At 39.4% G+C, this 10,704-nt stretch overlaps 1 protein-coding gene across 3 annotated transcripts in view; it reads left to right on the top strand.

Moving 5' to 3' along the window:
- The first annotated feature begins 2,966 nt into the window (after positions 1-2,966).
- LOC6034867 overlaps positions 2,967-10,704 on the top strand; it is an 85,126-nt gene continuing 77,388 nt past the window's right edge. The window contains exons 1-2 of one of the 3 annotated variants that reach the window (XM_038253242.1): positions 2,967-3,295; positions 3,453-4,449. In XM_038253242.1, the coding sequence (XP_038109170.1) occupies positions 3,726-4,449 (724 nt within the window). In that variant the 5' untranslated portion in view covers positions 2,967-3,295; positions 3,453-3,725. Of the gene's footprint in view, positions 4,450-10,704 lie in introns of all 3 variants that reach the window. The other 2 variants (XM_038253243.1, XM_038253241.1) reach the window with 2 other exon arrangements.

Genomic DNA, 10,704 nt, shown 5'->3' with positions numbered 1-10,704 from the left:
ATCCGTTGAACCGGTTGAACCCGTCGACCACAATGAGACGCTGACAACAAACATTTCAAACTGCGCGCTGCGGAAAACTGTCATCGGCGGAGCGTTACGAAATTTAGGGAGCGTCCATTTATGACGTAACGCAAGTAAGGGCGAGGGTTAACGTTTTTTACCAAGTTTTTTACGCTTGCAAAAAACATATTCTTTGTATGAAACAATTGATTACAGTGGGAAAGGGGAAAGGGGGTGGTCATTGAAATGTTCCAAAGTTTCTTGTTACGTAATAAGAGGACGCTTCCTTGGCTGGCGTTACGTTTGTGCGCCATCTCGTGGTGGATAGCAAAAACTAGGAACGAAAAAACGAAACTATTGGCACTAAGCCCCCCGGGGCATGGCCTTCCTCTAACGTGGGATTTCTGCTCCAGCGCCTCTGACGAGACAGGAGAAACCGGGACCGACGTTTTACTTCACCATCCGATAGAAGCTCAGTGGATAAGGCGGGAATCGAACCCGCGTCTCATAGCATCATCGAGATCGGCAGCCGAAGCCGCTACCCCTGCGCCACGAGACCCAAAAACTAGGAAGTGCAATGCAAAAAATGTGTGCATGAAATTTGTATGAATTTCTTATTGACGTTTTTTAGTGATTTTATTTTTTGTTATTGTTTTTTTTTCTATTATTTTTTTCTTGGGACAAAATCATTTTGGTCAATTTCATGTACCATGTTTAACACCTCAAAACATTAGAGCATTTCGAATATTAAAAAAAGTTTCGTTCGTAAGCTCAGTAAAAAAAAACCTAAAAACCATTGAACCATCTAAGCAATATTGGCAAGATATTTGCAATTGTGTCTTCATTAAGGGGGTACAAATGTCAGAGGTTGGTATGAGCACACATTTTATTTTATTTTTTTCTAAATTTGTTTTCAGGGTTTTGAAATATCCATTTTCATCTGCTAACAAAATAAATTTAAAGACATTTGGTTGAATCATTGCAGAGATATGCTATTTGAAGTTAGCAGTTTCAAAAAACGGATGCCACAATATCTCAACACTGCGTTGACCAAATCGGCTCAAAATTTTGGTGAAAACTCGTTGAACCAGTCTCGTGTGCATGCACGCAGAAAAATGTTTTGTAGAATTAGTCTGTATGAGGTTTGTTTCAACGAAAAAAAGTTGAATAACCTTAATTTTCTTAATCAAAACTTTATTTAAAAAAAAGATAAAAATATGTTGTATGTTTTTCATATAAAAAATCGTATTTTTTTGATCTTTGTATTTTTTTAAACAAAATTTAATTTTGAGTTTAAATCGTCTCTAACTCAGTTTATTCATGAAATATCTTCATGAAACTTCCAAGAGTGATGATAATCATTTTCTAGTGAATTCATTTTTTTGCGATATGAAATTTTGTGATTACTTTCATGTATGTAACCCCTTAAGTTTAATTGACTGATTTTATTAGCTTCGCTAGGAGACGGTGATTTTAGCGAATTGCAGACTGAATTTTCGACATGTGATGTGATGATTTTCTAAGCCCAAGTTGCCTTAGAATCATTAATTGGGAATAGAACCAATTCCACCTGAACCAGATTATCATTACCATGGGGTAGCTGTCCATTGTCGGCCACTCCCATCTCCACCGCACACCAGGGACAAGAAAAGGGATTTGGAAGACGAGAAGTGTTGATGCTCCCCTTTTTCAGAGTATTGAGGGAAAATCTTCATGGTACCCTTTTAGTATATTTCGCTTGGAGTTGGACTAAAGTTACTGATTTTATTACTCACAAAAAAATGGGGAATGGCATGTATTTCCACTGGTCAAATGTAGGCATATTGACCTATTGACACTTTTACGTTCCATTACAGTTTCTTAAAAACTTTTCCAACTGAAACCAAGTAATAAACAGCTCAGTAAGAATTGAGTCAAAGACTGTTAATTAAAAGTTTTTCAAAACAATTTGTTTAAATAGTGTTACCGATTAATCATAAAATTTAAATTAGAAAAAAACGCTGAAACGTTTAGATTAATGATGGAAAAGAAAACATTAATTCTACAATATTTTTAAAGGCACTATGGGATTTCAGTTGTTGTTTTTTTTTTTTCATTGTAGCTATGGTTGCTTAGGTTGCTGATCTAATTACTCACAACCATTGATGAACTTCAACATCAACCTGTTGATAAAAATATGAAAAAACGAAGTTGACTTTATAGCTGTCGGCCACCATTGCTAGTACCAACCACTAGTGTCTTCCTTTTAACTACAAGGACTTCGCCGCCCTGGGCTCCTAAGTGTTTTGAGTACGGCACGGAGCGACGGCGCCGGATACCCATATTTACACTTAGAAATTTTAGAGCGCCCGCCGCGGGATTCGAACCAGTAACCTCTGGATTGTGAGTCCAGTGCGCGGTCCGATTGATCCACACGGGCGGGACAAAAATATGCTTGACTTTATTCCAAATTGATATTTGTTGCCAAATCATTGTGTTTTTGAATTATTTTTGAATTCATGAAGATTTCTTTTTGAATAAAAAAAGTGAAAATTACTTACAATTTGCAACAAAAATTTAATGATACTTATTGTTCACAGAGGCCAAGAGAAAATCCACACATGACTCTCCAAAGATCCGTCACACTTTTGCACAATCACATGTTCATTCATTGTAAATAACTGTACAGTGTACCAACGGAACCACGTGTACCGGTCGTATGCATCAGTGTGGGTGTTTACACTTGCCAACGTGTTTTTGTTGTCGCTCTCGACGGCGCGCTGGAAAACATCTCTGTTTATTTTCCAGCACGTGCTTTTTCCCCGCTCGCCTGTGCTGGGAAACTGCTAGTTACTGTCACTAACTCTCCGGTTCTCCCATTTACCACAATTACATAGAAACAACTAATCGAGAGCGGGAGAGAAAGACATTTCCTTGGCGAGAGAGCTCAACGGCATCATTCAGACCGACGTTCGCCGTGGTCAGTCATTCAGTCCCGTGATTTTGTACGCGAATGTTGTACAGCTTTTCGTTTTGTTTCCCCGGTTAGGCGGCTAATCTCACCATACAATCAATCTGGCCAGGACAAACAACTATTCAAAAAAAGAAACCAAATAATGCATCTTTAGTTTGTTTGTCTAGTTGAAGTGCGAAACGGAAAGATTTGGTGAATTTAAATTTTCGAAACAGTGTTTGGACTCAAAAGTGATGATTTGGTTGATTTTGGAGAAGATAAATAAATTTTGAAGAAAAATTTACGAAATTTGTGTAGCTTCAGTGATTTGTTTTTTAAGAAAAATAAACTAAGAAACCCAAAGTAAGGATGTGTTGGAGAATGCAGTTAATAGTCATAAGCTAAATTAAACATAAGATATCACCTATAAATTTATTAGAATATTACCGAATTTTTGGCGATGTTCAGTCGCCACTAACTGCATTATCCAATAATACAATGAACACAATTTTGTAAGCAGCACGCGGAAATTATGTTTGGAAACAACACAGTGGAAATGTGACAAATTTGGCATTGAAAAACAACAAAATGTGTGTTTTAAAATAGTGCAATAAAATTAGTCTCAAAGGTTCCTACCGTTGAATATCTTCAGTAGCATCAACAACCCCGTGCTGTTGAAGGAGTTCGAAAGGAACAACATCAAAAATCGTAACCTTCAAATACCGTACTCAACCATGAACCATCCCCCGAATTCACCGGGTCCGTCCTGAGCAACCTTCTCCGTCGCAACGCGATGCTCTTCGAAGCGGTTCAGTGCGGGGATCTCCCCAGGGTGGCCACTCTGTTGGACGGCGGCGTTGACGTAAACGGTCGCGATGACAAATTCTTCAACACGGCCCTGCACCGGGCGGTCTTCGCCAAGGAGAATCGTCTTGAGCTGGTCGACCTGTTGGTGGGCAGAGGAGCGGACTGCAACGCGCTGAACAAAAAGTATCTGACCGCTTCGGAGCTGGCGCTGGAGACCAAGCAGGATGAACTCGCTAAACGGATGATCCTGCGGGAAACCGAACACCTCGCGAATCATTTGGCGTACTATCTGCTGATACGTCGGGGGAATTTGCAGCTGTTCGAGTACCTGATTTCGATCAAACGGCTCAAGTACGAGGACGAGATTCTGATCATTGCCAAGGCGTACGCCGAGCTGCGACTCAAGAATGTCCCGCTCAAAGAGCACATGGAGGCCTACCTGAACGAGATCCTAATCAACCACGACTACTGGCTGATAAACAGTGGCGGTGGAGGTCGTGGGAGACAACGCAAGGATCGAGTTCAGAACGTGCACCGGATTCGGGAGATTATCGAGAATGTCCGAGAGCTGTTCGCCAAGTACGACAACCACAACCTGATGGATGTGGACAGCATCTTTCTGCTTCGGTTGTCGTACATCTTGGAGAATATTTTCTTCATACGGAATCACTACAAGGAGTTGCCGCTGCATCATGTCGAGTTTTGTATCGGTAAGTGCTCAAATCTGATATTTCATTATGATTTTCGTATTAGAGTATAATATAAGTTACAAAATTTTTAAATACAGACTATGAATTTTTATTGCACATTTGCTTAGCTTTAATGTTTACGTTGAATGGGACAGTAAAACTACAAATTCTGAGTTTATATTCAATATTAAAATATTAATTTTAAACTTTTAATTATATTTAGACATAACATATCACAATATACTCACAACATGGTGCTAATACAAAAATTCCTTAAGAAAAATAACTATCTTGTACGAAACTTTAACAAATGTATTACAAAATAAATCTTTCATGATTTTATTAAATTGAAAATTCATTTAAATAATAAGAGGGATTAATTTGTTGTAATGTTTTTTATTCATTTTGATTTTAATGGTTTTCATAGTAATTATTGATCGTAAATAATTTTCAAAGCTAAATAGCCTGTTTTTTACTAAGAAACACTTAAAAATGTACATGCCTTTGAAAATTGTGTTTTTTGTCTATTTTTACAGAACCAATGAAATTAGTTGTTAATTTTAATTATTTTTTTGAATATCAACGCTTTGTTTTCGAAATAATAATTTCCTATGCATGAAAACTATGCACATGACACTATTCGAAATGATAAAATTAATATGACCCAAAAACTTTTTCATGATTTTTTGAATATTTTTTGACATTTTTATTTCGTTTATTGACTTGTTTTTTTGAAAATCAGTAATCAGAAATTACTCTTAGCTCAGAGATATTTAAAAAAGGTTACCCATTCAAATAAAAATGAATTAAATTTATGATTTCTCTAACTATCCCTTTACTATTAGCTATTTCGAAGATGATTAGTTATTTATTAGTTCTTCTTTTTAGCAGTGAGAAAACAGAAGCCGTAAAAAATGGAATAAAAAAAAGTATACAGAAGTATGAATGTGTTAATATATGAAACATTTAGTAATACATTTTGCTCCAAACTTTTAAAAATTGAAATTTAGTTTTTTTTTAATTTTTATTCCTGATGTAAGAATGATTGATTAATTGATTGATTTTCTTGCTTTTTCAAACATAAATAATATCTTGAATAACATATTTATTTTAAGCAGTTTACATTGGGCTTTGAAATATATTCAAAATACAAAAATAAAACAAAATATTTGTTATTTCTTGATATTTTAAAAGAAATATTGAAAGTATGTATGAAACAATCATTAAAACAAAGTTTGTCTGAATAAAATCAAACACTACTAGACATATGTTTTCAAACGTTTAAGTTAATCTTTTTTTTTATTTTTTTTTTTTTGGGAGGGTGATCCAGCCGCACATCGTTGATGTCGAAACCTCTAAACTGGGCCCTCGTCCTGTCACGTCGGTCAGTAGTCTTGTCGTACATTACAACTAGAACCAGATCTGCCAATGAATTAGTACACTTCGACCAAATAAACACTGACGCTGTATGGATCTGACTCTAGAATAAATGCACAGTTGTGTGTTATTCATAAGTCCAAAATGTTCAATTATTCATATAAGTCCAAATATTCATTTGCGGATAACTACCTAACTTGAATTGAATACAAGATTTAAAGCAACCTATCCGAAAGCTACTCTTATCTCAAATCCCCGACATTTTAATTATTAACCGAAAAAAAACGTTTCTTTTAAAACTTGTCTGGCTTCTTTTAAAAAACAAAAAAAAAATAACGGTTGATATTTTACAAGTCGTGAATTGAAAAAGAGACGACCATTTGTTCGTCAGAATTCCAGTAGATCCTCGATTCGCAACAATGGTCGATACAATCATAATCCGACAACCGTTAGTTCAACAGATCAATGAATTTAGTCCGATATCATTTCACTATTGATTGATCGAGACTCTATGGAAATTTTGACAAATCAGAATGGTTTTTATGCTACTTGAATGAAAATCACCGATTTTGATAGAATTACTAAATTCACAGTTACTAATTTTGTCCCTAAATAACTAAAGGCAAAGTATAAAAAGTTGATATTTATAGTTAAAATCCTAAATTCTACAAACACTATTTTTTTAAACCCGCATCCTAACCTGACACCCACATTAAGATAGGGAAAAATCACATATGTAGCGGTTCATTGTACAAATGTGATATTTCCACTATCAGAGAACCTCCTTGTCTCGATGACAGCTTACCGGCCATCGATTAAGCCCTGAGACTACGCCAAAGTGAGTTCTCGCAGCATGAAGTGGTGTCCATGTGTAAAAATGGAAGCTTCAGCAATATAGTTACTGAACACTTCGATTTTAATTCCACATCGAATCAAATCATACTCTTTGCCAAACAAGCATCAATCCTATGACACTCATCATGACAAAGCCCAGGGTTTTCAAACGTTTAAGTTAATCTTTGTAATTTAAAATTCCCTGAAGTATTTTCATGGCATGTGTTTTTTTTTAAATGTGACATAATTGATGAACTCTTTAAAAAATAATGTTGAAAAAATTAAGAAGCTGCTTTTTCTGGAGACATCTAGTATCTGGAAACGAAATTGATTTTAAATAAATGTGAATCGAAGATTTTATTAGATTTAATTTTTTAAAGAATTATTTAAAATGGATGAAAATGAACATTTTTAAGCATGTTTCTTTTAAAAAGTTGACTCTGGAACACAAATATGATAAAATTATCATCAGAAAATGAGTGTAACTAATGGTGGGCTACCCCAGCATCAGTGAGACCCCCCTCTTTGCCTCAGGGTCGGCATGTTAATCCGGAATCGGAAAGGGAAACACTCGATTGGACCAACGGACAAAACAAACCCACTTTATTCCGGAAACTCGTGTTTTATTCAGCAGACTCAAGCTGCGCGTTCTTCGTTCCTCGATCCCCCACTTCCTTACTATCTAATCCTACCTCACACGACCTTCTTCCTTCTTCTTCGGGCCCTTTCCGGAACTGCTGCTTCCGCTTTCTCTCCACTCTCAGCTCGCGTTCCTGGAACAACGGCTACACGCCTCCACCGACCTCCGGGACTCGGTCAACCGGGGCGGGACACGTCTTCCTCTCACGTTCAGCGACCACTATGGGCGGTCAGATACTGTTCTCGTACTCGACCCTCTTCTGCGCCACCTGCCTCGACGCTCCCGAGTATGTTGACGGACTCTGGGACTACGGCGGACGAATCCACCGGTCTGCCTGGTTTCCGGCGTCGGTTGGTTTAACGCCTGGCGAGGCTGGCGTCTTATCTCGCGACGGTTGGTCCACAGACCAAAATGGCGGCGTCGCGAGGGCGGTTCCCACACCGGAACGGTGTCGCGGGCGATCCTCGTGCGTGAGCGATCGTGCTCGGCGGTACGATGTACCGCGCGGGGAATACCGCGGGTGTCGGGTGGCTTACGGCGGACGGATGCGTCTGCGCCGGCCTGTACGCGAAGCGTACGAACACCGAGGGTTCTGTGGGCACAATGGGGACGGAAATTAGCGATGGCGGAGGGAGGTTGGACGGCGATAGATCGGGAAGCAACGGTATTTACCTGGATGTCCACAAATCAACGCAGGCTCCTCCTGCTTGCGTCCGGATCTCCAGATCGTCGGACGGCTTTTCTCCGGGATGGCGTCTACCGGATCTTCCACTTCACTTCTAAAATTTCACTACTTCGTGACGGTGATTTTCACGGATATCGACCGTCCTCTTCAAGATACCAGGCAAAGTGACCGTTGCAATGGCGGGGTTTTCCCAGCGATCCTCAACCTCCCCCTTCTGGACTCCTTCGTCCCATCGTCCCATCGTCTTGGTCATCGCCGCTACCCAAGGCGGGCGTTTGCGATGATCTCGTGCGCTCCTAGCGGTGACTAGCGCAACTAGCGGTGCAGCGTTGGTAGCGTCCGTAGGGGCTGGACAGCTACGCTAGTAGGTCGTTCTGCCCGCAAGCCTTCTCAAGTGCTCCCTCCGTAACTTGCCGCGGAACAAACGATCGCACTAATCTTGGGATGCAAATACCATAGGTTACATGAGATCTAAGGGTTCCTCAGTGCAAAAATGTACAACCAAGAAATTTACTAAAAGAAAAAGTATCTATTTTATGTGTTAAAAAAAATTCATTAGGGCCTATCTACAATCACTTTACTTCGCACTTCACTACAAAAATCGCACTTAGCTTAGGAATTTGAATCAATGGAAATGAATCTCATCTTCTACAAAGGAAACGCAATCAATTTTTAAAACCCTTTTAAATGCATTTTGTAATTCGAATTTTAATTGATTCTTGCCTAATTTACAGCCTTTTTATGACGTTGACGTTGTTGAACCGTAAAACTTTGTGACCCAATTTGCCTTACTTCCCTCTGACCCAAATACTAGTTTTATATATACAAACAACCCCTGAAAATTTCATTCAGATTGGTGAGGTCCAAACGACACAACATTATTTTGAAATTTTGTGATAAACTCTTCAAAATTCATTAAATTTTCAAGATAAAAAAAATACACACCTAATTCTAAATTCAATATATGCTCGAGACACAAAAAAAACTAGCCAACACTTAAAGTCCATCCAACTCCTTCTCCACAAGTGCCGCTCGTTAACTCCATTCCCGGGGAAATACCTGTGGCCAAAAAACCGCCGAGGTCGTCGTCGGGGCCGTACCGAACCACAGTCACTCGCTCGCTCGCTAGAAAACTCGCAATAGTGCAAGAATTTTTAATTTGTTGTGTTAAACAACCTCCGCTTTGAAAAATTACATTCGCCGAGAGCCTGCCCGGCGCGCGGAAAGTCTGGGGCGAAAACGAAACGCGCGCGCGGTTCCCGGGGTCTGTCTCTTCTACCACGGAACCAAAAACTCGAAGGACTCGACGCCGTCCAAGAGGGTGGGCGCGCGGGGGTTCGGGAGGTTGGAGGTTCCTCACTCTCTCACTCCCTCTCGTACGCACTCGCCAAAAACCGTCGGTGGGTTGTTTAGTGTGTTACGCGTAATATACGCACCGAGATCGGAGTCGCGTAGAGTCAAATATAGGGATGTATTGATGGGGGGTGGGTAAGGGACTGGAGAAAGGTTCCAAGAGCACCCACACCCGGTAGCGGTAACCCCCGCAATGGGTACTGTCACACAATTCTTCTATACATTGAACTGAGGCCTATCGAAGGCAGGGTTGGCAGATTGACAACGATTTTTAAAAGATAAAAAAAAAACAAGTCTTTAAACTTTATTAATCCAAAATCAAAATTGATTTTTATATGTAGTTTTTCTGATATTTTTGTTATGTTATTTGCTTTTAAAGAAACCATATTCTGGTAACGTTTCGAAGTAATATACTTATGGGTCATTCCACCCCAATCGTACGCAAAAAAGTGCAAAATTGAAATGGGGCCATCCATAAACCACCTGGACATTGTGGTTTGGTTGAGCGTTTTAGCAGAATGCATTACTGTGAATACAAAGAGACGAGTTGTTCCTTTTAATTCCGCTATATATTTTTTTAATATCTTGACAGATACGTATTTCGTCTACTACTTGCAGACTTCATCAGTGTTCTGTTCTCGACTGAAGGTTCATCGCTGGTGTATCCATATTTGTAGTTAATGTAGGTACTACCTCCTCGTTCTTCTTTTGTGCCTGTATAGGTAACAGCTTAAACAGCCACGTTGATCCGTTACCTGAATCCTTGTTGAGTAAACGTTTGTTGCCTGCCTTGAAGATTTCCAAACTTTCAGCGACAGCCAGCTTCGATGGGTTAGTGATGTGTCTTAAGATGACCGCGTCGCTAGTTGTGATGTTATGTTTTTCCTCGATGATGTGTTCGGTTACTGCTGACTTGAAATGGGGGACAAATCCTTTCCGTTTTTCCTCCCTGGCAATTTTGACATATGTGTGTATATGCTCATCCAACCTGGTTTGCAGCAATCTCTTAGTTTGTCCAATGTAGCTCATATCACAGTGGCCGCAGGATACCTCGTAGATGCCGGGTTTGCCTAAAGTCGGTATGGGGTCTTTCGTTGAACCTAAGATGGATTCCAACTGGCTGTTTCTACTGCTGAACACTAAATCGATGCCAAATTTAGCCAGTTTTTTTCCCTATACAGGCACAAAAGAAGAACGAGGAGGTAGTACCTACATTAACTACAAATATGGATACACCAGCGATGAACCTTCAGTCGAGAACAGAACACTGATGAAGTCTGCAAGTAGTAGACGAAATACGTATCTGTCAAGATATTAAAAAAAAAATAAATATATAGCGGAATTAAAAGGAACAACTCGTCTCTTTGTATTCACCACCTGGACAGTT

Source organism: Culex quinquefasciatus, chromosome 2, assembly GCF_015732765.1.
Source record: "Culex quinquefasciatus strain JHB chromosome 2, VPISU_Cqui_1.0_pri_paternal, whole genome shotgun sequence".
Lineage (NCBI taxonomy): Eukaryota > Metazoa > Arthropoda > Insecta > Diptera > Culicidae > Culex > Culex quinquefasciatus.
Note: the sequence above shows the minus strand (reverse complement) of the source record. Positions and strands in the feature narration are given on the sequence as shown.